The sequence below is a fragment of the Lutra lutra genome, chromosome 4 (assembly GCF_902655055.1).
Source record: "Lutra lutra chromosome 4, mLutLut1.2, whole genome shotgun sequence".
Taxonomy (NCBI): domain Eukaryota; kingdom Metazoa; phylum Chordata; class Mammalia; order Carnivora; family Mustelidae; genus Lutra; species Lutra lutra.
The window spans coordinates 172,438,796-172,463,625 of NC_062281.1; the positions used below are offsets into that span (position 1 = coordinate 172,438,796).

The 24,830-nt window shown below is 44.2% G+C and overlaps 1 protein-coding gene and 1 long non-coding RNA gene across 2 annotated transcripts in view; one reads left to right on the forward strand and one right to left on the reverse strand.

Annotated features, from left to right (window-relative positions):
* Window positions 1–24,830, forward strand: part of CSMD2 (CUB and Sushi multiple domains 2) — a 619,562-nt gene that overhangs the window by 590,110 nt on the left and 4,622 nt on the right. The window contains exons 61-69 of the mRNA XM_047727770.1: window positions 6,133–6,306; window positions 6,575–6,648; window positions 10,018–10,129; window positions 10,687–10,866; window positions 18,294–18,359; window positions 19,996–20,157; window positions 21,779–21,891; window positions 23,079–23,166; window positions 24,572–24,710. Of these exons, the coding sequence (XP_047583726.1) occupies window positions 6,133–6,306; window positions 6,575–6,648; window positions 10,018–10,129; window positions 10,687–10,866; window positions 18,294–18,359; window positions 19,996–20,157; window positions 21,779–21,891; window positions 23,079–23,166; window positions 24,572–24,710 (1,108 nt within the window). The remainder of the gene's footprint in view (window positions 1–6,132; window positions 6,307–6,574; window positions 6,649–10,017; window positions 10,130–10,686; window positions 10,867–18,293; window positions 18,360–19,995; window positions 20,158–21,778; window positions 21,892–23,078; window positions 23,167–24,571; window positions 24,711–24,830) is intronic.
* Window positions 21,446–23,632, reverse strand: LOC125098705 (uncharacterized). Its single transcript, XR_007126921.1, has 3 exons — window positions 23,535–23,632; window positions 23,071–23,205; window positions 21,446–22,884 (listed from the first exon to the last, which is right to left on the reverse strand). It is a non-coding gene; the product is annotated as an uncharacterized LOC125098705 (long non-coding RNA).

Consider the following 24,830-nt stretch of genomic DNA (forward strand, 5'->3'; position numbering starts at 1 on the left):
GCTGTGCAAGCTAGTTTGTAACTTGTCTTCATCGATAGGCCATCACCACCTTTTTGTTTGTTTGTTTGTTTTGTTTTGTTTTGTTTTGTTTAAAGGTTTTATTTATTTATTTGACAGAGATCACAAGTAGGCAGAGAGGCAGGCAGAGAGAGAGAGAGGTGGAGGCAGGCTCCCTGCGGGGCAGAGAGCCCGACGCGGGGCTCGATCCCAGGACCCTGGGATCATGACCTGAACTGATGGCAGAGGCTTAACCCACTGAGCCACCCAGGCGCCCCCATCACCACCTTTTTAAATCCACAACTGGTTTAATCTTCTCCTACGGATGATAAATTTAGGTCTCTCCAGTTTAATCACATGAGAAGCAGTTCTGCAACCAATGTTCTTGAGGATAACCTTTCTTTACTCTTGTGGTAAAGTCCTAGGAGAGAGAAAATGCCAAGCCAGCAGGCATGCACTCAATAGGTCTTGACACATGTTGCCAAACTGTCTTCTAGAAAGAGTCCCAGCTCACTCTCCCACCAGCAGTTTCTGAAAATATTCCTTGACTCACAGCCTCATTAACAATGGATTTTGACAATATTTTTTAATAATTACCAGCCCAAGAAGTTTAAAAAGGTATCTCATTGTTTTCATTGGCATCATGTTTCCTTTTTTTATTAATTATTTTTATTAACATATAATGTATTATTTGCCCCAGGGGTACAGGTTTGTGAATCATCAGGCTTACACACTTCACAGCACTCACCATTTCACATACCCTCCCAAATGTCCATAACCCCACCACCCTCTCCACACCCCACCTCTCCCCAGCACCCCTCAGTTTGTTTTGTGAGATTAAGAGTCCCTTATGGGACTTATTTATGTAAGGACAGATTTTCCTTATGTAGTTCGATAATCAAAATAAGTTACAACATGCTGGAACATAGAAAAAGATACAAGTCTAGCTATCTTTCCATAAATTAGATAATGTAGAGGTTACAAAAGTTTAAAACAATGCCCTTTTTCTCACTAAATATTTTTATTTGGAAAATACAATAATTTTTAATAAAAATATGTTATTTATGTTAACATGTAATGTTACAAATGAATAAATTAATATTCTAATATTCTAAAAAAAAAAAGAGTCCCTTATGGTTTGTCTCCCTCCCGATCCCATCTTGTTTCATTTTTTTCCTTCCCTATCCCCCAAACCTCCCACTCTGCCTCTCAAATTCCTCATATCAGAGGGGTCATATGATCATTGACTTTCTCTGATTGACTTATTTCGCTCAGCATAATATCCTCTAGTTCCATCCATGTCATTGCAAATGGCAAGATTTCATTCTTTTGATGGCTGCATAGTATTCCATCGTGTATATATACCACATCTTCTTTATCCATTCATCTGTTGATGGACATCTAGGTTCTTTTCATAGTTGGGCTATTGTGGACATTGCTGCTATAAACATTCAGGTACACGTGCCCCTTTGGATCACTACATTTGCATCTTTAGGGTAAATACCCAGTAGTGCGATTGCTGAATCATAGGGTAGCTCTATTTTCAACTTTTGGAGGAAACTCCATGCTGTTTTCCAGAGTGACTGCACCAGCTTGCATTCCCACCAACAGTGTAGGAGGGTTCCCCTTTCTCCCCATTCTCTCCCCTTTCTCCCGTTCTCTCCAACATCTGTTGTTTCCTGACTTGTTAATTTTAGCCATTCTGACTGGTGTGAAATGGTATCTCATTGTGGTTTTGATTTGTATTTCCCTGATGGTATCACGTTTCTTATCAGCAAGACGGAGCTGCTTTTTCTTTGTCATCTATTGTACTTCTTATTCATTGAGCTGCCTCTTCCTAGATTCGGTGACTTCTTATCAAGTCAGCCTTTAACTAACTTCTGATTGGTTAATCTAGACTCCCCAGCTCTCATAGAAGCTTCTATTAGCATAGGCTACTGGTCCTGTTTTCTTTTTTTTTTCTTTTTTTTTTTTTTAGAATGCATCTTTTTTTTTTCATACTTCTTTACTAGTTTCATAGAATTTAGTGATTCATCAGCCTTCTGTAGTACCCAGTGTTCATTACATCACATGCCCTCCTTAATGTCCATCACCCAGTTACCCCATTCTCCCACCTCCCTCCCCTCTAGCAACCCCCAGTTTGTTTCCTGTAATTAAGAGTCTCTTTTGGTTGGCCTCCCTCTTTTCATCTTATTTTATTTTTCCTTCCCTTCCCCTATGTTCATCTGTTTCAATTCGTAAATTCCACATATGAGTGAAATCATATGGTATTTGTCTTTCTCCAACTAACTTATTTCTCTTAGCAAATACCCTCTAGTTCCATCCACATCATTGCAAGTGGTAAGATTATTCTGGGGGGGGGGGAACTTGAGTAATACTCCATTGTGTGCATATATATACTACATCTTCTTTATCCATTCATCTGTTGATGGACATCAGGGCTCTTTCCATAGTTTGGCTATTGTGGACATTGCTGCTATAAACATTGGGGTGCAAGCGTCCCTTCAAATCACTGTGTTTGTATCCTTTGGATAAATACCTAGTAGTGCAATTGCAAGGTTGGCCGTAGGGTAGCTCTATTTTTAATTTTTGGAGGAAAACGTCCATACTGTTTTCCAGAGTGGCTGCACCAGCTTGCATTCCCACCAACAAAATTCCCCTTTCTCTGCATCCTCGCCAACATCTGTTGTTTCCCGATGTTAATTTTAGGCATTCTGGCTGGTGTGAGGTAGTTTCTCACTGTGCTTTTTATTTGTATTTCCCTGAGGTCAAGTGACATTGAGCATTTTTTTACATGTCTGTTCTTTGGAGAAATGTTTGTGCATGTCTTCTGCCCATTTCTTGGTGGGATTTTTTGGTTTTTGGGTGTTGATCTGATACGTTCTTTAAAGATTTTAGATACTAGCCTGCTTCCATTTTATTTTGTATATGATTATGAACCTCTTGACTCTGTGTACACACACACATTCACATTATAGCATGAAGGTTATTCTTCACTCTTGAAGTGATGTCTTGGGGAACTGTAACTCTGCTAGTCATTGTTCTTGTAGTGTGCTATAAAGAAGTCAAATATATTTATTTCCTTTTTTTAGATTTTATTTTTTTAGTGTTCCAAGATTCATTGTTTATGCACCACACCCAGTGCTCCATGCAATATGTGCCCTTCATAATACCCACCACCAGGCTCACCTAACTCCCTACCCCTCTCCCCTCTAAAACCTGCAGTTTGTTTCTCAGAGTCCACAGTCTCTCATGGTTCGTCTCCCCCTCCGATTTCCCCCAATTCACTTTTCCTTTCCTTCTCCTAAAGTCCTCCATGTTATTCCTTATGCTCCACAAGTAAGTGAAACCATATGATTATTGACTTTCTCTGCTTGATTTATTTCACTCAGCATAATCTCCTCCAGTCCCATCCATATTGATACAAAAGTTGGGTAATCACCCTTTCTGATGGAGGCACAATACTCCATTGTATGTATGGACCATATCTTCTTTAACCATTTGTCTGTTGAAAGGCACCTTGGCTCTTTCCACAGTTTGGTGACTGTAGCCATTGCTGCTATGAACATTGGGATGCATATGGCTCTTCTTTTCACTACATCTGTATCTTTAGGGTAAATACCCAGTAGTGCATTTGCAGGGTCATAGGGTAGCTCTATTTTTAATTTCTTAAGGAATCTCCACACTGTTCTTCAAAGTGGTTGCACCAACTTGCATTCCCACCAACAGTGTAAGAGGGTTCCCCTTTCTCCACAGCCTCTCCAACAATATATTTATTTCTAACTTGCTGTGCTCCACAACGTACTTTCTGTGGCCAAGCGGCTGACCGTTGAGATGTGCAGTAACCTTTCAAATTCTTATCACTGTTCCCCAACTTTGCAACTGGGCCTTCTGCAGTGCTTGGTACTCTCACTTCCCTCCTCCAGACTGCATCTCTTCCTCCATAGATCTGCTTCTTGGACCTAGTCACTTTCTTGCTGTATTGCTGCAAACGTATCCCTCATAACACCACTTTTTCGTCTTATGTAACTCCCTAAACGTGGGCAGGGATTTTGTCCCCATACTGTAACACATCAGGATCAAGTTCATTTTCAGCCTCACCACTTCCTACGTGCTTCCCCAGACCCACTCAGCTCTTTCCATGCCACCTCCCATTTGGCTGGACAGCTCCCCTGTCTTAAGTAAAGCAGCTTCAAGTCGACTTCTTCCCTGGATCCCACCATTTCCAAATGCGCAACTTCTACTTCTTCCCCTGAGTCCCTAATGCACTTGTGTACTTTCAACAAATTTTACTGATGCTCAAGCCACGTTATTTATCTGTATCTTTCACCTTTTATACCCTCCTGGTTTAACCAGCTTAGATTCTAAGATCTCAGGAGGCAGGGCTCATATCTACAGACTTATTTGGTGCCAGAAGCAGCAGAAAATCAGGAACTGAAGAGGTTTGTTAAATGCTGTTTGAAAATTAATAGAGAAGGAAGTGAATTTAATTCAAGGCAAAATGGGGATGAGGAAGAGGAGTTACATTGTGCCGTTAGGTTTGCTCTGATTACCCACATGTGAACTCCTCCACTGAGAGGTCACAGCATGTCAGTCCATCCACAGAGATAACATTTTACATTTCACAGGCTTTGTGCTGCCTCCTCAGGGGATGCTTGCACACATGGTCACATCTGATTCTCACAACAAGATATCCTGGGAGGCAGGCAGAAGTCCCTTCTCATGTGGCTGGTGGGGAAGATAAGGCTTAGGAAAAGGACCTGACCTAGTGTGTTAGTGACAAAGTTCTAGTGTGAAAACAATCATTTCTCCAGACAATTTTCTCTAAAATTCCTACTCAAATTTACAGCCTGTATTATCACCACGAGAACTTTTAAAACAGGAAAAAAGATAGACATAAAATTTAACTTTGCATTTTAGAGTGCTTCAGTCCATGGAACCCCAAAGCCACATATAATTGGCACGAGGCCCTTTCTTTTAAGTAGAGCACACTCACAGAGTGCGGGGGACACACCCGGCCACTCCTCGTGGCAGCTACGAGAACTGCTGCAGGAGTGTTTATGGGAAAAGTGCAAACTCCCTGTGCTTTCCGACCGGCACAGCCCAAGCGTACTGGTTGTCCCATGGCCTGCTCCCGCCACACCAAACACCACTGGCTCTCTGTTATGTGGCATCTCTGGTCTTGAGAGCTGTAGAAAAGCATATTGTCTCTAAGAATAAAAACACAGATAGAATCCCTTTATTTATTTATAGATGCTTATTTTCAAGGCATCAAAATCACATTTGCCGTCAGCCCCTTTTAGAACACAGGCCTGTCTCTGCAGTGTCCTAAGGAAGTAAGCATTTTTAGTAAACCATATGTGCAAATAAGACGCTGAGCAGAAGGGACAGAAGAGGGGCCTGTGTTTATTCTGTTTGCTGTCACGTGATCATTCTTTAGGCAATCTCTCTGCGGATCTCAGTGAAATGGGCACGTGCATACCCACAGCAGTGTAAATGCACACCCTCGGAAAGACATTCGGCTTATACACCAGGAGCTGCAAACTCGTTCAGACATACTAAGTCCACTCCTAGAGGATCCCCACAAGAAAACATTAGCAGGGAAAGAAGAGCCACATCTAATGATTTATAGTAATAGAAAATGCCTAATATAATGGCTACAATGAACTGCAATTACGGCACAACCTCTCATGGCAAAATGATGTAGCCAATAAGTGATAATGGTGTCATAAATGTGGAAACTGTTTACAGGCTAGTAAGTGAACAAAGCAAGGTTCACACCACTGGGAAGTGGGGTTCATAGCCACACACAAGTTTACACATGACTCAGCAAAGACTAGAAGGGAGTGAGCATGAAAATGGGAAAAAGTTTTGGGAAATGAGTTGTAGTTGACTTTCTCTCAATTTAACCTCCTATAACGTTGCTTCATTTCTTGGGTGATTATTAACAAGCATCTTGAATATGGGAAGGAGAGGATGCACAGAATAGCAGGTGTGTGAGGGAGCGGTGACTATTGACTCAGGGCTGCCCCTGTTGGCAGAGTCCAACTGGCACTTGGAGGAGAGCCAGCCTAGGGTGGCAGACAGGGCTCTAGAAAGCACCTTGGACCTGCCTTTCTCCCCTCGTCTTCCCAGCTGTGTTCTGCGGAGATCCTGGCGTCCCAGCCCGTGGCAGGAGAGAGGACCGAGGCTTCTCCTACAGGTCGTCCGTCTCCTTCTCCTGCCAGCCCCCTCTGGTGCTGGTGGGCTCTCCACGGAGGTTTTGCCAGTCAGATGGGACATGGAGTGGGACCCAGCCCAGCTGCATAGGTGAGAGATGGTCTGGGAAAGAGTGGGCGAGCTGGTGGGCATCCTCCTGAGCTTCTTAAAGCAGGGCATGAGGTTGAAAATAGCCAGAGTGAGCGTGCTTCCAGGAATCACATAGATGGTGCAAGGGTATGACGCGGGAGAAGATCTTAACAGGTGTGGGAGGCAGGATGTGGCTCCATTTTTCCCTCCTACACCTGTGTCTCAGAGTGAGTGGACGCAATGAGAGCCTCACTGACCATGGGGTCTGTTTCTCTGTTTTGCAACCTAGACCCAACGCTGACCATGTGTGCAGACCCCGGTGTGCCGCAGTTCGGGATACAGAACAATTCCCAGGGATACCAGGTAATGAAGTCAGCCAGGATCTGGCCTTCCTGCCCCCTGTCCCTATCATTGTCAGCCTCAGGGGCTCAGGGATCTTCCCCAAAACAGCATGGGTGGAAACAAGACCTTGGAAGCTGGAGGCAGAAAGTGTTCTGTGTCTTTGAACCATGCCACGCAGGAGCAGCCTGCAGAAACAGAGGCACTGACAGCAATCGGAGAAACAGACACAGAAGTGATTCTCACATAGTGATGCAAACACTTCCCAGCAGCCCCCTGCAGTTGGCACGGACAGTTGGGGGAAGACAGAAATGAGTGAGACAGACAACCTTCTGTCTGCATGGCACCAGTACACTCCCTACAGATACAGGGCTCAGAGTGGCAGGAAGGAGCAAGTGCCACACGGCAGGCAGGCTCCATGGGAACATCTCAGAAAGAACTTAAGAAGGAGGCAGGGATTTGGACAGCCTGGGATGGGACGCTTGGAACAGAGAACAGGAAGCCCGAAAGGTGTGTTCAAGACAGGACAATTAGCTGGAGCCTGAGATGCACCCAGGAGAAATGGCACAATGCAATCCAGCCAAGGAGTGTGACTTATTCAGCCAATCTGTGTTAATGTAACAAATATTTACTGCCATAAACTTTCCAGGTACTAGGAATGTGATGGGAACAAGACAGGCTAGGAGCCCACGCTAAGAAGGTCTCCAGCTGGGACAATAAAACAGGATAACTTCTGAGAGCAGTAAGCCCTACCCACCATCTAACAGCAAGGGGTGTGACAGGGTGGGCTGCTATTTTAGGGAGTGTGGTGAGGGAGGAGCTTCAAATTGAGCTGTGGCCTCCAGATTGAGAAGAGCCAGCCCTGTGCAGAGTGGGGTGGGCATCCCTGGCAGGAGGAGTGGTCAGTGCAAAGGGGCACCAACGTGGGGGAGCAGTTAGCTGCTTGGCGGAGTTAGAAAGCAGACAAGCCAGCGAGTCCAGAGTAGTGTGAGCGGAGGAGGAGATGTAGCTGGGGAGCGAGGCAAGGTTTGAAAACAACCGGGCACCGTCTGTTAAAGTTAAATAGTCACACAGTCTGCAACCCAGAAGCTCCATTCCTGGAAACTAACCCCAGAGAAACCCTTGCGTATATTACCGAGATCTGAGAAAAACTGTGACGTCACCGCAGTGACAATGAATGCAGGACTACATTCCTGCATTGAATACAGATCTACACTACGTGGGTGAATCTTAGAAACATTGTATCAGATGATAAGATAACATTGATCAGATGATCAGATGACAAGGAACGCAGGACTACCTTCCTGCAATAAATACAGATCTACACTAAGTGGGTGAATCTTAGAAACATTGTATCAGATGATAAGGTGGAATGATGCTATTTCTTTTTTTTTTTTTAATTTTATTTTTTATAAACATATATTTTTATCCCCAGGGGTACAGGTCTGCGAATCGCCAGGTTTACACACTTCACAGCACTCACCATAGCACATACCCTCCCCAATATCCATAACCCCACCCCCCCTCTCCCAACCCCCCTCCCCCCATCAACCCTCAAGTTTGTTTTGTGAGATTAAGAGTCACTTATGGTTTGTCTCCCTCCCAATCCCATCTTGTTTCATTTATTCTTCTCCTACCCCCTTAACCCCCCATGTTGCATCTCCTCTCCCTCATATCAGGGAGATCATATGATAGTTGTCTTTCTCCGATTGACTTATTTCGCTAAGCATGATACCCTCTAGTTCCATCCACGTCGTCGCAAATGGCAAGATTTCATTTCTTTTGATGGCTGCATAGTATTCCATTGTGTATATATACCACATCTTCTTTATCTATTCATCTGAATGATGCTATTTCTATAAAGATTAAAACTAGGAAGGACTTATGATTAGAGATATATGTGCATGTGTGTGATAGAATTATTTTTTAACAAAGCAAGGAAATTAAAAACACAAAATTCAAGATAGTGGTTACTGCTGACAGGGAGCCGAGGAGTGAGGAACAACAGGGCAGGGAAAGATGCAGAGAGTAACAAGTGTGTTGCTAATGTTAATGTGTCCAATTTCTTATAATAATTCCTTTCCATGTACATTCCATATATTCTTTTGCATGCATCAAATAGCAAGTAATAATTTTTTATAAAAGAAAAAGCCACAGGTCAGGTCACCTAGGGCCCTTGAGGCCATGGTAAACATTTTGGATTTTATTCTAAATGTCACAGGAAACCATCTGAAGGGGACTGTGATCCATCATTTGAATGCTGCAGAGAGAGTGAATAATGGGTGGTTAGAACGAAGGAACCTGGACAAGTAGGACATTGCTGCTGTGGCTCAGGGAGAAGGGCGAGGTAGTGACAGTGACACAAAGAGAAGTGAAGGGGTTAGGATGGACTGTGGAGGCAGAACCAAGACAACATGCTGATGGATTAGAGGGAGGGGTTGAAGCAAAGGGATGAATCAAGACTTCCTTGAAGGTTTTGATTGGCACACCTGGATGGACAGAGGGGCCATTGCTCAATGAGAGGATGAAATTCCAGAAGTGGAAGGGCCTGGAGGATGGGAGTGGAAGTCAAGTGTTTCACTTGGCATTGGAATTTTGCTCCCATAGGTAAAAGGGACATGCGAGTGTTTCCAGCTGGGAAACTGGGACATCAGAGTTGCCACTTAGGAAGCCGCCATGCAGAGGGCAGAGGGAGAGATGGAGCTGGTAGTTGCAGTGGTGTCGCATGGGACAATGAGGGCTGGTGGACGCGGGGTTGGGGGGAGGGACAAATGATCAGAGGTAAAGATGGTAGCAGGTGGTGAATCTGCCCAACAGATACTCACTAAGCAAGTGCCAGGTTCTTTGTGGAAGCTCTCTATAAGGAGACAAGTCTCCCTTAATGTGTAGACTCATGGAAGAGACACACACAAGTCATGATTCTGTGTTGGGCAATGTGTCCCATTTTATAAAAGGCTTTCAAATCCAACACTGCATTTGAGTGTCATGACACTGTGCTGTAGGCGTGGTGGGGCCAGTAGTCCCTCATTCTGCACAGGAAGACTTGGGCATCGAGTTCCCAGCAACTTGTCATTCCATGAGCAAACATCAAAGCCAGAAGTCAGACCAGGGTCTTCTGATTCTGAGTCAGGCATCTGTCCACCACAGCAGAGCATGCTCCATCTGAGAAGAGCACTGCTCTGGCTCGGGCTTGGGTAAGGGCCAGTGGAAGAGGTACAACAGCTTCCTCAAAGGGTAAATAATATTTAACCAGGCAGAGAAGTGGAAGGAAGTTTCAGGTGGAGGCAAGGGTGTGGGCAGGAGCTGGGTGATGGGAAACTAAGTAGTCAAGTGACAGGATATGAAGCATCACTCACTAGGAGGGGATGAAGGAAGCTTCCATCCTCCCCACAGGTTGGAAGTACAGTGCTCTTCCGTTGTCAGAAAGGTTACCTGCTTCAGGGTTCCACCACCAGGACCTGCCTCCCCAACCTCACGTGGAGCGGAACCCCACCCGACTGTGTCCGTGAGTGCAGACTTCCCCTGCACCTTGACAGTTCCTCTCAACAACACATTACCTCCCCCAGCTGGGCACCCGGATGCTCAAATGCTCTGAATGACAGGGAGCTTATAACTGGGACCGATATTGCTTTCTTTGTAGTCCTTATCCCTTGGGGCTTCATGGAAAACATTTCCACACAAAAGCCTTCCTGATATTTGAAGGCAATTCTTATGCCTTAGCAAAAAAGAAAGAACTTTCCAGTGGCAGCAAAAACTCACTGCTACAAGGTCACCCCTCATAAAGGATTTCAGGCTTTTGACCATAATTACTCCTCTTTCCCCAGGAAGAGTGCTACAGGCCCCCTAGGGATGACTAAGCCAGGATCCATGTCATCTCCATCCCGGTCATAAGTCTAGACTTCAAAGCTGGGGTTGGGGGATAGTTTTGGGGAGGGGATGGGAGACATGAAAGGGACTTAGAGGGGAAAGGAAGGGGATGTTCCATGTAGGAACAGGAATAATCAAAAGGCTTCCTAAAGACACTAATCTCCAAGGTCCAACACTGTATTTTCTCTCACCCAGCCCACCACTGCAAGCAGCCAGAGACGCCAACCCACGCCAACGTCGGGGCCCTGGACTTGCCCTCTATGGGCTACACACTCCTCTATTCCTGCCAGGAGGGCTTCTCCCTCAAGGGTGGCTCCGAGCACCGCACCTGCAAAGCAGACGGCAGCTGGACAGGCAAACCACCCATCTGCCTGGGTGAGTGTGCCCACTTGGCAAACCTTTCCAGGGTGGGAGGCCAAAGGTGACAGCTGAGCTTGAGTGGAAGACAGCAAAAGAGAAGGAAGGAATATGATGTCCAGGAGCTAGATCCTGCTTCTGAGTTTCTGAGGTATTATGCCTCTAGGAGATGAAACCAGAGCAGTCCAGAGAGACACATAGTGAGGCCATCACAAGTTTTATTTTACTACCTTCTGCCTGGGTATAAAGATTGATTGGTTGGTTGTTGGTTGGTTGGTTGGTTGGTTGGTTGGTTGATTTGAGAGAGAGAGAGAGTGTGTGTGTGTGTGTGTGCATGCACACACAGTCTATCTCCTTCTCTCTTTCTCTAAAAAAAAAAAAAGGTAGACTTACCTTAAAAAAATAATTGTTTTGTAGCCTAACAGATGATCTGTCCGGGAGAATGTTCTATGTGCACTTGAGTAGAGTTCATCTGATCTACTGTGTAAGTTAGGCCCAGTGTTTCCTTATTTATTTGCTGTCTGGATGATCAATCTGTGGTTGAAAGGAAGGTATTGAAAGTCCCCTGCTCTTACTGTGTTGCTATTTCTTGTTTGTTTTTTGTCTTCTTTTGTCCATTCAGCCACTCTCTGTGTTTGGATTAGAGAACTTAGTCCATTTACATTTAAAGTAATTTTTTATAGGTATGGACTTCTGTTACCATTTTCTTATTTTTTTTTTCCTGGTTGCTTTGTAGTTCCTAGTTCCTTTCTTCTTTCCTTACTCTCTTCCTTTGGGATTTGATAAGTTTCTGCAGTGGTATGTTTTGATTCCTTTCTCTTTACCTTTAGTATATCCACTAAAGGTTTTGTGTTTACCATGAGGCTTACCTAAAACATCTTATACTTACAACAGTCTTTTTAAAGCAAGTAACAACTTGGGGGCTGGGTAGGTCAGTCAGTTAAGCATCTGACTCTTAGTCTCGGCTCAGATCTTGGCTCAGGTCTCAATCTCAGGGTCATGAGTTCAAGCCCCACACAGGGCTCTGCACTGGGCATGGAGCCTATTTATTTTTGTTTGTTTGTTTAAGTTTATTTTATTTTTTCAGTGTTCCAAGATTCATTGTTTATGCACCACACCCAGTGCTCCCAGCAATACGTGCCCTCCTTAATACCCACCACCAGGCTCACCTAACTCCCCACCCCACTCCCCCCTCAAAACCCTCAGTTTATTTCTCAGAGTCCAAAGTCTCTCATGCTTCATCTCCCCTTCCAATTTCCCCCAATTCACTTTTCCCTTCCTTCTCCTAATGTCCTCCATGTCATTCCTTATGCTCCACAAGTAAGTGAAACCATATGATAATTGACTTTCTCTGCATGACTTATTTCACTCAGCATAATCTCCTCCAGTCCCGTCCATGTTGATACAAAAGTTGGGTATTCATCCTTTCTGATGGAGGCATCATACTCCATTTTGTATATGGACCATATCTTCTTTAACCATTCATCTGCTGAAGGGCATCTTGGCTCTTTCACAGTTTGGCAATTGTGGTCATTGCTGCTATGAACATTGGGGTGCATATGGCTCTTCTTTTCACTACATCTGTATCTTTAGGGTAAATACCCAGTAGTGCAATTGCAGGGTCATAGGGTAGCTCTATTTTTAATTTTTTGAGGAATCTCCACACCGTTTTCCAAAGTGGTTGCACCAACTTGCATTCCCACCAACAGTGTAAGAGGGTCCCCCTTTCTCCACATCCTCTCCAACATTTGTAGTTTCCTGTCCTGGTAATGTTGGCCATTCTAACTCGTATAAGGTGGTATCTCAATGTGGGTTTGATTTGAATATCCCTGATGGCTAATGATGATGAACATTTTTTCATGTGTCTGTTAGCCATTTGTATGTCTTCTTTGGAGAAGTGTCTGTTCATGTCTTCTGCCCATTTTTTGACATGATTATCTGTTTTGTGTGTGTTGAGTTTGAGAAGTTCTTTATAGATCTTGGATATCAGTCCTTTGTCTGTACTGTCATTTGCAAATATCTTCTCCCATTCCATGCATTGCCTCTTTGTTTTGTTCATTGTTTCCTTTGCTGTGCAGAAGTTTTGATCTTGATGATGTCCCAAAAGTTCATTTTCGCTTTTGTTTCCTTTGCCTTTGGTGACATGTCTTGAAAGAAGTTGCTGTGGCCAATGTCAAAGAGGTTACTGCCTATGTTCTCCTCTAGGATTTTGATAGATTCCTGCCTCAAGTTGAGGTCTTTTATCCATTTTGAATTTATCTTTGTGTATGGTATAAGAAAATGGTCAAGTTTCATTCTTCCATACATAGCTGTTCAATTTTCCCAGCATCATTTATTGAAGAGACTGTCTTTTTTCCACTGGATATTTTTTCCTGCTTTGTCAAAGATTAGTTGACCATAGAGTTGAGGGTCTATATCTGGACTCTACTCTGTTCCACTGGTCTATGTGTTTGTTTTTGTGCCAGTACCATGCTGTCTTGGTGATCACAGCTTTGTAGTAAAGCTTAAAATCAGGCAACATGATGCCCCCAGTTTTGTTTTTCTTTTTCAGTATTTCCTTAGCAATTCAGGATCTTTTCTGGTTCCATACAAATTTTAGGATTGTTTGTTCTAGCACTTTGAAAAACACCAGTGGAATTTTGATTCAGATGGCATTGAAAGTATAGATTTCTCTGGGCAGTATAGATTTTTTAACAATGTTTCTTCTTCCAATCCATGAGCATGGAATGCTTTTCCATCTTTTTGTGTCTTCTTCAATTTCTTTCATGAGTGTTCTGTAGTTCCTTGAGTACAGATCCTTTACCTCTTTGGTTAGGTTTATTCCCAGGTATCTCATGGTTCTTGGTGCTATAATAAATGGAATCGATTCTCTAATTTCTCTTTCTATGTTTTCATTGTTAGTGTATAAGAAAGCAACAGATTTCTGTGCATGGATTTTCCTGCCACATTACTGAATTGCTGTATGAGTTCCAGTAGTTTTGGAGTAGGGTCATTTGGGTTTTCCATATAAAGTATCATGTCATCTGCGAAAGGAGAGAGTTTGACTTCTTCTTTGCCAATTTGAATACCTTTTATTTCCTTTTGTTTTCTGATTGCTGTTGCTAGGATTTAAAGTACTATGTTGAACAACAGTGGCAAAAGTGGGCATCCTTGTCATGTGCCTGATCTTAAAGGGAAGGCTGTCAGCTTTTCCCCATTGAGAATGATATTTGCTGTGAGTTTTTCATAGATAGATTTTATGAAGTTGAGGAATATTCCCTCAATCCCTGTACTTTGAAGAGTTTTAATCAGGAATGTATGCTGTATTTTGTCAAATGCTTTTTCTGCATCAATTGAGAGGACTATGTGGTTCTTCTCTCTTCTCTTATTGATTTGTTCTATCACATTGATTGATTTGTGAATGTTGAACCACCCTTACATCCCAGGGATAAATCCACCTGATCATGGTGGATAATCTTTTTATTCTACTGTTGGATCCTATTAGCTAGGATCTTGTTGAGAATCTTGGCATCATATGCATCACAGATATTGGTCTGAAATTCTCCTTTTTGATGGGGTCTTTGCATGGAGCTTATTTAAAAATAAGTAAATTAAATAAATGCATAAGCAAATAAATAAAGCAAATAACAATTTAATTTGAATACATACAAAAGCCCTATTTTTAGACTCCCTTCCTACATTTTTTGTTTTTGATGTCATAGTGGACATCTTTTTATACCATATATTCATTAACATGTTATTACAGTTCTAGTTTTGAGTTTTTTGGATTTTTTTTTAAGTAAGCTTCACACTCAGCATGGACCCCAATTTGAGGCTTGAACTCATCACCCTAACATCAAGACCTGAGCTGAGATCAAGAGTCAGATGTTTAACTGACTGAGCCACACAGGTGCCCCTGCAGTTGTAGTTATTTTTAACACTTTTGTCTTTTAATCTTTAAACTAGAGTTATAACTTATTCACCCACCGCAGTTACAATATTAGAGTATTCTGAATTTAACCATCTATTTATCTATATCAGTGAGTTTTATAGTTTCCTATGCTTTTATATTTAGATCCTTTCTTCTACGTGAACTCCTGCCGTTGAACCACGTGTAGCTGTACATTCAGTGTGTCCATAGCAGGAGGGGAATTTAGGAGCCTCCTATTTCGCCATCTTGGTCCAGAGTCTCTTCAAGAGTCCTTTATATATCTAGAATATAAGATTCTTATCAGATGCAAGATTTGTACATATTTTCTCCCATTTTATGAGTTGTCTTTCACTTTCTTTTCTTAAAATTTACAAGTGCTTTCTCCTTTATTTCACTCATCACTGGAAATGAAATTAGACTGTCACATTTCGAACTCCATTTTAACACAGCCCTGTGTTAAATTTTTTTCTTTTTTTTTTTCAAGTGGAGTTTTTTTTTTACAGCCTTATTGAGATATAATTAATATATAAAAATGCACATATTTAATATATACAACTTGATAAGTTTGGATCTTTTTACCTTCTTCTGGTGTCCTTTTAAGCACAAATGTCTTTAATTTTAACGAACTCCAATTTATCTATATTTTCTTTGTTCATGGTTTCATATCATACCTAAGAAACCATTGCCAAATCCAAGGTCATGAAAACTTATGTCTATTTTTTTTTCTAAGAGTTTTATAGTTTTAGCTCTTATATTTAGGTCTTTTGTTTATTTTGTGGGTTTTTTTGTTGGGCGGGGAGTAGTCATTTGGGGTCCAAATTCATTCCTTTGCATGTCCCAGCTCCATTTGTTGGAAAGACTATTCTTCACTATTCTTCTTTGAATTGTCTTGGCACCCTTGTCAAAGATCATTTGACCATAAATATGTGAGCTTATATCTGGATCCTCAGTTTTATCCATTGATCTATATAACTGCCTCTATGACATCACCACCATTCTGATTACAATAGCTTTGTAATAAGTTTTGAAGTTGAGAAGTGTACATCCTCGGTTTTTTTCTTCTTTTTTTTCAAGATTGTTTTGGCTCTTCTGATCCCCTTTTACTTCTATATGAATTTTAGGATTGGATTATGAAATTCTGCAAAACAGACAGCTGGGATTTTGACAAGGATTGCGGTAAATGTGTAGGTCAGATTGGGGAGTATTGCCATCTGAACAGTATTAAGTCTTCCAATTCATGAGCATGGGATGTCTTTCCATCTATTTAGATCTTTAATTCCTTCTAACAATGGTTTATCATTTTCATTATACACGTCTTGCGCTTCCTTGGTCACATTTAGTCTTAAGTATTTTATTGTTTTTGATGCTATTATATACCTGTATATAAAAGTACAAAATGCTTTAGATGCAGTTGAATTTCAATTCGACCCCTTACTGTGTGATCTTTGGCAAGCCTCTTCACTTCTCTGCCTCTCAACGAGTTTCTCTTCTATAAAATGGAGATAGTACTCTGTACCTCACAGTTTTGAGAGCAGAAGTAAATGAAATAATGTGAATAACATGGCCTAGCACACCTTCTGGCCCATAAGCTTTCTCCCTTCTACTCCCTTTATCTTATAAAACCTAAGACAATAAAGACATTTTCTTCATAAAAGTACTTTGAGTCACTGTGGAAAATTTTTCCACAGCCTTCTGTACAGTAGCTGCCCTGTGGAGTCAGAAGGACTGTGCTCAAAATCAAGCCTCCTCAAGGAGATAGTAGGGAGAGTCTGCCCTTCCTTGAGGCAGATATTTCTGTTGTTTCTGTACCAAAGAAGAAAAGACATTAACACTGGCTAACTGTGACCTTCATGTTCATAAGTTCATTTATTCAGTGTAGACATGTGAGGTATGTTTCAGTATTTTCCCACATTTTCAGTGAGGAGATGGAGACTCTGAGGGGTAAAGTGACCAGTCAAGGTCACACATCATGAAGTAACTGCTGGGACCCGAACCTGCAGTGTCTGACTCAGGCCCAGGGCTTCTGACTTTGCCTGTGAGGGCTTCTCATCTTTTTTGCTCTCCACACACAAGTGCACTACTGAATTCAGCTCTAGACTGATGCGTATAGAAACTGCTGTGAAAGGGGTGACAGCCTCGGGCATGGGCATCTACTAGTAGTCTCCATAACCTTTTATGATCTCTGAAATTGCTTAGAGAATCATCAGCAAGCCAGGGGTGAAAGTAATGGTGGAAGTACTGATTAGAAGGAGGCCCAAGGCCAGGGCCCAGATGTTCAGGCTCTTCGTGGCGGAGATAGAGGCCAGGGCCCCAGTCACGTCACCTGCCACCTTCGTTCCCCAGGCTTCACAGACTAGGCGAATGCAAGGAAGCCCAGACTGTGTTGAGCGGGGACTGGATGATGTGATCAGACATGGAGGTCTTGCTATGGGTGTTGATCGTGGGGATCACCAGAGGAGCCAAGCCCTGGGGCACCCCAAGTGCAGCCCCTTCGTGCTCCTCCTTGAGCATCTCTTATGCTGGGAGCTATGCTGGTGTGGATGGCCAGAGAAGCAGCACTGGGAATTGTGGTTCATGGTGCAAGACAGAGCAATTGTTTCGGGCTTCAGTCTTAATATCATCACACTGAGGGAAGGGAGCATACCACTCAAAGCCCCACCAGACCTCAAAGAGTTTGCTTTTGATTGGTTGAAGGTCCTCCTTCATGCCAGGAATCTGGGAGAAAAGCAGAGTCCAGGACAGGGCTTTTCAACCTAGGGTCATCAGTAGGGGATGTTCTGAAGATCTAGGTACGATGTTGGCAAAATAGCTTTATTTCCCTTTACCTCTTGCTGAAATTTAGCACTTGCTTTAACTTAAAACATAGATCAAAACCCATAGTAGTGTTGGGGCACCTGGGTGGCTCAGTGGGTTAAGCCTCTGTCTTCAGCTCAGGTCATGATCCCAGGATCCTGGGATCGAGCCCTGCATTGGGCTCTCTGCTCAGTGGGGAGCCTGCTTCCCCATCTCTCTCTCTGCCTGCCTTTCTGCCTGCTTGTGATCTGTCAAATAAATAAGTAAAATCTTAAAAAAAAAAAAAAACATAGTAGTGTTAATGATACTTGTGGCTTTGTCACCAGTAAAAAATTGCAAAGATTTTCATATTATATTACAGTTGTTACTGACATCATGAAATATTGCTTATATTTCTGACTACTTCAAGGATATGGTAGTGACTGGACCTGCTTCTATATTCTGTTATTTAATGTAGTGAAAAAGGATCATATATCTACCTGCATTCTAATTCTTTGTTTAAAATATCAATGACTATAATTGATAAAATGGATTTCCTTTTAACTCATTATGCTTTATTTTCCCGAGAGGGGTCCATAGCATCTATCAGACCATCAAAGTATCCACTCCCCCTTCTAACAGGATAAATCCAAAACAAGATCTCAGAGAGCCCACTGACCTAGTGTCAGAGAGGTGGCCATTATTTTTCCACTGGAGTGTAGACCAGAGGCTAAACCCGTGTTGTTCTATTCTCTTTCCCCAGCAGAGGTCCGGCCTAGTGGGAGACCCATCAATACTGCCCGGGAGCCACCACTCACCCAGGCTTCTGGTAGGTATGGTCCAGATCTTTGGCTCAAGAAACTGGTGTTGATTCCTTTACCTAGTCACCCAGAAACATGCACATGACTTTCCGAGTACTCAGTGAAAGGGTGTGAAAATTGGCTACAGAGCCAAACAGATACCCCCACCCACTACCCTCCCCTGACAAATTTCAGGAGGAAGTGAGCCTGAAGAAAACAGAAACCTCATCCAGAAGAGGCCAAAGCCTTCCAGAAACACAACCAGAGCTCTGAGCTCTGGAACCATGGATTACCACAAACCACTCCCCCACCACCTCAGCACAGGACTGGCCCATGTGTCATACAGATACAGAGATCCAAGTCCTGCCCAGGGAACTTCCTGGAAATGGTTACTTTTTTAACACAGGTATTGTTTCTTTCAAAGGGCGATGTCCAGAACTGGACACATAACTATAGGTGTGGCCCAACTAATGCAAAATTATTATAGACTATTGTATCTATTTTTTGGGGGGGGTCTGGCTTATTTTATTTAACAGAATATTTTCAAAGTTCATCCACATTGTACCATGTATCAATACACAATTTTTCTTTTTTTATTTTATTTTTTTTTTAGTGTTCCAAGATTCGTTGTTTATGCACCACACCCAGGGCTCCATGCAATACGTGCCCTCCTTAATACCCACCACCAGGCTTACTCATCCCCCCACCCCCCTTCCCTCAAAAACCCTCAGTTTGTTTCTTGGAGTCCACAGTCTCTCATGGTTCATCTCCCCCTCCGATTTCCCCCAATTCACTTTTCCTTTCCTTCTCCTAATGTCCTCCATGTTATTCCTTATGTTCCACAAGTAAGTGAAACCATATAATAATTGACTCTCTCTGCATGACTTATTTCACTCAGCATAATCTCCTCCAGTCCCGTCCATGTTGATACAAAAGTTGGGTATTCATCCTTTCTGATGGAAGCATAATACTCCATTGTATTTATGGACCATATCTTCTTTATCCATTCGTCTGCTGAAGGGCATCTTGGCTCTTTCCACAGTTTGGCAATTGAGGCCATTGCTGCTATGAACATTAGGGTACCGGTGGCCCTTCTTTTCACTACATCTGTATCTTTGGGGTAAATACCCGGTAGTGTAATTGTAGGGTCATAGGGTAGCTCTATTTTTAATTTTTTGAGGAATCTCCACACTGTTTTCCAAAGTGGTTGCACCAACTTGCGTTCCCACCAACGGTGTAAGAGGGTTCCCCTTTCTCCACATCCTCTCCAACACTTGTGCGCTGTCTTGTCGATTTGGGCCATTCCAACTAGTGTAAGTTGGTATCTCAATGTGGCTTTGATTTGAATTCCCCTGATGGCTAATGATGAACATTTTTCCATGTGTCTGTTAGCCATTTGTATGTCTTCTTTGGAGAAGTTAGACTAGGATATACTTTTTTGAATTTTATACTTTTACTTACCACATTAGCATGTGTGTTATATAAGAAGGAAACCAGAGTTGGCATCATACTCTGCTCAAGTTCCATTCTGGATCACAAGAGGACCAGAGCACTCCACCATCCTCTCCCATGTTAGGCTTTGGAGAAAACAATCTCAGTGAATGAACTGGGATCAGCCGCTAGGTGGCCTCAGTCCCTTTCACATCTGTTTCTCAATTCCTCCAGTTCCTGGGGATGTTTTTGCCAAGAACTCCCTATGGAAAGGGGCCTATGAGTACCAGGGGAAGAAGCAGCCGGCCATGCTCAGAGTGACTGGCTTCCAGGTTGTCAACAGCAAGGTCAACGCCACCATGATTGACCACAGTGGTGTGGAGGTGCACTTGGCTGGTAAGGAGCAGGCCACCCCTGTAAAAGCCGGGGTATGGTAGGGGTGGGCGGGCATACACCCTCTACAAGGACAAGTCTACTGTCATTGCATCCTCATGTCCTGGGGGGACTAGTCTGATGGGCAGGAGAAGGAGAAACTGTCTGTTCATCTTTGTCTGCATGACAAAATCACCAGGGACTAAAAGGAAGTAGTTAGATGACAAACATTAATAACTTGAAGAGGACTCTTAAAAGAAAAGAGACCAAAATCTCTAAAACTGAACCAAAAATAGGGACAGAGAATTCCCAGAAAACAAAATACAGTCAATAAACGAAAGAAAAAATATTTTTCAGTAGTAATAAAAAAAAAAACTAAAAGTAAACAGAAAATGTCATTTTCCACTTATCCAACTAAGATTTTTTTTTCTTTAAGTGGTAAACATTAGTGCTGGTCAAGGTCCGATGAAGACACTGATGCAGTTTGTGTTAAGATCTTTGAAAATTACTGAACCTGTTAATTATTTTTCTAAGAATTTTTATCATAAAACATAGCTATGGAGAGAGTCAAACATTCCTGAATAAAGGATGTTCACATTAAAGGGCTATCTGTATTACATAAAAACCACAAAGAGAAAATTGTCCAAAAATAACAAGATGGACATTTACTTTTAATACATCTGATAGATAAAATAGTATGCCAGTTTGGGGGCAAATGGACCTACCCTAGTGCATTTATAATGTGATTCCAGTTTTTAAAGGAAAAATTGTATTCATAAGAAAGAAAACGGGGGCACCTGGGTAGTCAGTTAAGTGTCTGCCTTCCGCTCAGGTCAAGATCCCACTGGCACCCTGTTCTGCGGGGCGTCCGCTTCTCCCTCTCCCTCTGCAGCATCTCCCACATGTGCACTCTCTCTTGCTCTCTCCCTGTCATATAAATAAAATCTTAAAAAGAGAAAGAAAATTGGAAATAATTCCACCAAAAGGTTAACAGGGGCTATTTCTTAGTGATATCAGAAATGATTTGTTTTTTCTCCCTGCATCTCTACATTTTCCACAATTTCTTTGATTTTCAATCTTTTTATAATCAGAAATACTAAATCTCTCAGAAAAACATTTCTGGAAAAGATGGACAGGTAAAGGAATACATGAGTGAATGGATGTGGACATTAACACACAGCCCACACACAATCATATCCATGCATTCATGTGAGCGTGTGCACACATACCACTGAACAGTCGGGTTCGCTCATTTGCTGGAAGGCAGAGTCATGAAGACATTCACAGAAGCCCACATACTTGCCTCATGCAATCCTGCACTCATGAAATCATAAAGCATATTCCTCCATTCACGGACACATTAACATATGCAAAATAATATTCACTTTATTCTGACATGTGCATGTGTTAGTAGGGTCACAAACACAGGTCAGCAATCTAGTTGTCGATAACACACATGCACACACTCTGTGTGCCCTCCACGATCAGCCCACACAAACTCACAGGCAACACTATACTTAACTCCTGGTGGTTGTGCATGCCACGTTTACATCAACATCAACACATGAAATCCCATGTACATGCAGATTTGAGCTTGGGTGTTTTTCCAGATCTTTCCTGTACTCTCTGAATTTCCTTTTCCCAGGAATTTACAAGAAAGAAGATTTCCATCTCCTGCTCCAGGTTTACCAGATTACAGGGCCTGTGGAGATCTTTGTGAACAAGTTCAAAGATGATCACTGGGCTTTAGATGGGCATGTAAGTGCTGCAGAATCTCAGTCCTTGACCTTCCCATCCCCTTGCTCCATCCCTGAGTCCCAGATCACAGGCAGGGAATCGAGGAGAGAGATGGAGATGCATAGGATCAACATGGAAACTTGGAAGGGTGTTTTGGGGGCCAGGACTGGAATCAAGGGAGTCCTCATCTGCTAGGGAAATAGGTAAAGGAAAAGATAGGAGGCCAGGAGGCTGAGTGTCCAGAGGGCCAACACATCTGAGTGATATGGAGTAGGGTCTAGTGTTTGAGCAGAAAGCAAGGAACCGGAACAGCAGTGTAAAAGTGAATTCAAGCAAGCAGGAGGTAATGGTGTGGTGCTGGGATATGGGAGAACGTCCCAGATGACTACTTCAAATATCCACTCACAATGGAGGATGTGGGTTCCAGATGACTTAGCACAGCTGTGAGACCAGAACATGGGGGAGGAGATGTGGCTTTCTTGCCTTCCCTTGTGGGAAAGCCTTACTGCATTCTAGGGCATTCTTAAGGCAGAAGGCAGATCCACAATGATGTACTCTGCCAGTACCTTCCAATCTCATATGGGGGCCGGGGGAGATGGATTTCAGCATCATGTCACATGTCACACCTGTGGCTCCCGGTCTCAGATTGCTGATGCTGGACATGGAAGGGTAGGAAGGAGGGAGAAGTTGTGGGGCCAGAGTAGCAGAGAGCTGAGAAGTCAGGGTGCATCTGCAGGGACAAGACAGATGAGCCAAGAAGACTCAGATCCCCAGCTACCTTCTGAAATTAGTAGCTATTGGAACTGTGATGAACCATCCAAAGTTCGTTAAGTCTGTCAGGTATGCTTTAATCATGGCTCAGTGGTTCCAGGGGCTCTTGGCAGTCGTTTTCATCACAGTGATAACGGCAGGCAGTTCTCTAGGCCCAGAAGTGGTCTAAGCAAGTGCCTTCTGTGCGTGAATGGGCGCAGGCCTTGCCTCCACCCCGTGCACGGGCACCATTATTACTCCTGCCTGACAAATGAGAGGCCCACACGGATTAAGTGATGGGACCAGTAGCTGAGGAAGCCCCTTCCCACCTCCTACAAACCCGCCCCACCTCCACACCACAGTCCCGGCGACACCAGAGTCTGACAGTGCACGCCAAGAGGACATGTGGCTCTGCCTGATGTGCCCCCATCTCACGGCCTCTGCTCTCACCTTTGCAGGTCTCCTCAGAGTCCCCCGGAGGCACGTTCATCTACCAAGGCTCAGTCAAGGGCCAAGGCTTTGGGCAGTTCGGCTTTCAAAGACTTGGTAACTAGCATCTGCCCCAGGAAGGGAAACACTTGTATCCTGGGCGGGGCGTGGTGGGGGCGGGAAGTTGGGTAGACGCGTGAAGTTCAACAGCCAAATCCAGGGGTTCTTAACCATTTGGGGGTCGTGGCTGCCTTTGAGATTCTGATAAATACTGTGGAGTCTGTCCCCGGAAACAAGCACATACACATAATAGCCTCAACCCTTGCCACACAGTCTCCTGGCCAGGCCTGGAGTTGAGAGCCCCACCTGAAGGGACACTAGGTCTCAAATACAGCCCCCAGCAACACCAGCCAGCCAGCCCTTGGACACCACCCAGACACCCCGAAGCATGCAGATGTGGGGTTCTCTGGGGTGCCTTTACTCACAGTGGCCTTCCCTCCCCGAGCAGTCTGGAAAGCTGGTTCTTCGCTGGCATCTTTACCCAGTCTGCTACCATCATCGACATTTAGTCTCCTTCCTTCAGAGATTCCCCTTGACCCAGAGCCTCAGACCCTAGTCGGGGGAGGGCCCCTGAGATGATGGGAGGGGAGACAGGAGGCAGTCATGGGCACTCAAGAGCCAGCTTTATGTACCCAGGGGCTGACACCACCATGCCCACAGGCCCGGCCTATACTTCCTTGCAGCTCAGACCTTCCGGAAGATTCTCCTTGTCTTAGCAGAAATCCGCTTCCCTGTCATTCCCACTCTCCTCCACTAGGGGAGTTCTTAGCTCACCCTTGTGAGGAGCAAGGAATGCGATCTCTTCCCTAGAGCAGCCCTTCAAGTTCCTGCAGACAGTTCCCCTGCCCCTCAGCCTGACACACCAGCAAGAACTCAGAAGCTGGAGTTCTCGTTCTGGCTTCCCAACTGACTCCCTGCCCCCCGGGACAGAACTGTCCCCTCTTGGAGCCTCCACCCCGGGTGAGGGGGGCCACTTAGCGTTTGTCCCTGTGCCCCTGGGAACCCCCCTAGCCTTGTGCCAGGAGGGCCACAGCGGAGGAGGGGAGACCCACCCGAGGTGGCTCCCACCTCCTCCTCCACACCACTCACGCAGGCCCACCCCCCCCCCCCGACCTGTTCTGTATTTTGGCTTTCTGGTAAGGTTTTACCCAATAAGAGGCTTCTATGGCCAAAAGAAGTTTCAAAACTTGTGAGGGCAGCACCCTTTGAAGATTTTATCATGTGACGTTTTAGGTTCTCCCGCAGACTGGCCTCCCTGGGACGGAACACGGTCCTCTGCATGTGACCTGACCAGCATGTGTGGGGCATCTTCTGCTGGACAGGCAGCATGTGGCGGGAGGCAGCCGGCGTGTTTGGGCCACAGGGGATGACCTCCCTACCTACCGCCATACTGGCCCTGGGGGCTGTCCCCTCACATATCTGTGCCTCTGTGACCTGAGCTTTCTGCTCTGCAACTTTGCAGACCTCAGGCTGCTGGAGTCCGACCCCGAGTCCATCGGCCGCCACTTTGCTTCCAACAGCAGTTCGGTGGCAGCCGCGATCCTGGTGCCTTTCATTGCCCTCATCATCGCGGGCTTCGTGCTGTATCTCTACAAGCACAGGTACTTGAGGGAGGGTGGGGGCCCCAGGCCACAGCCTTCCTGGGGCCTTCTGCATGAAGGATGCCCTTGCTCTCCCCCTTCAGACCCTGACTTTGTCTCTCTGTCTTGGTCACTCACTCT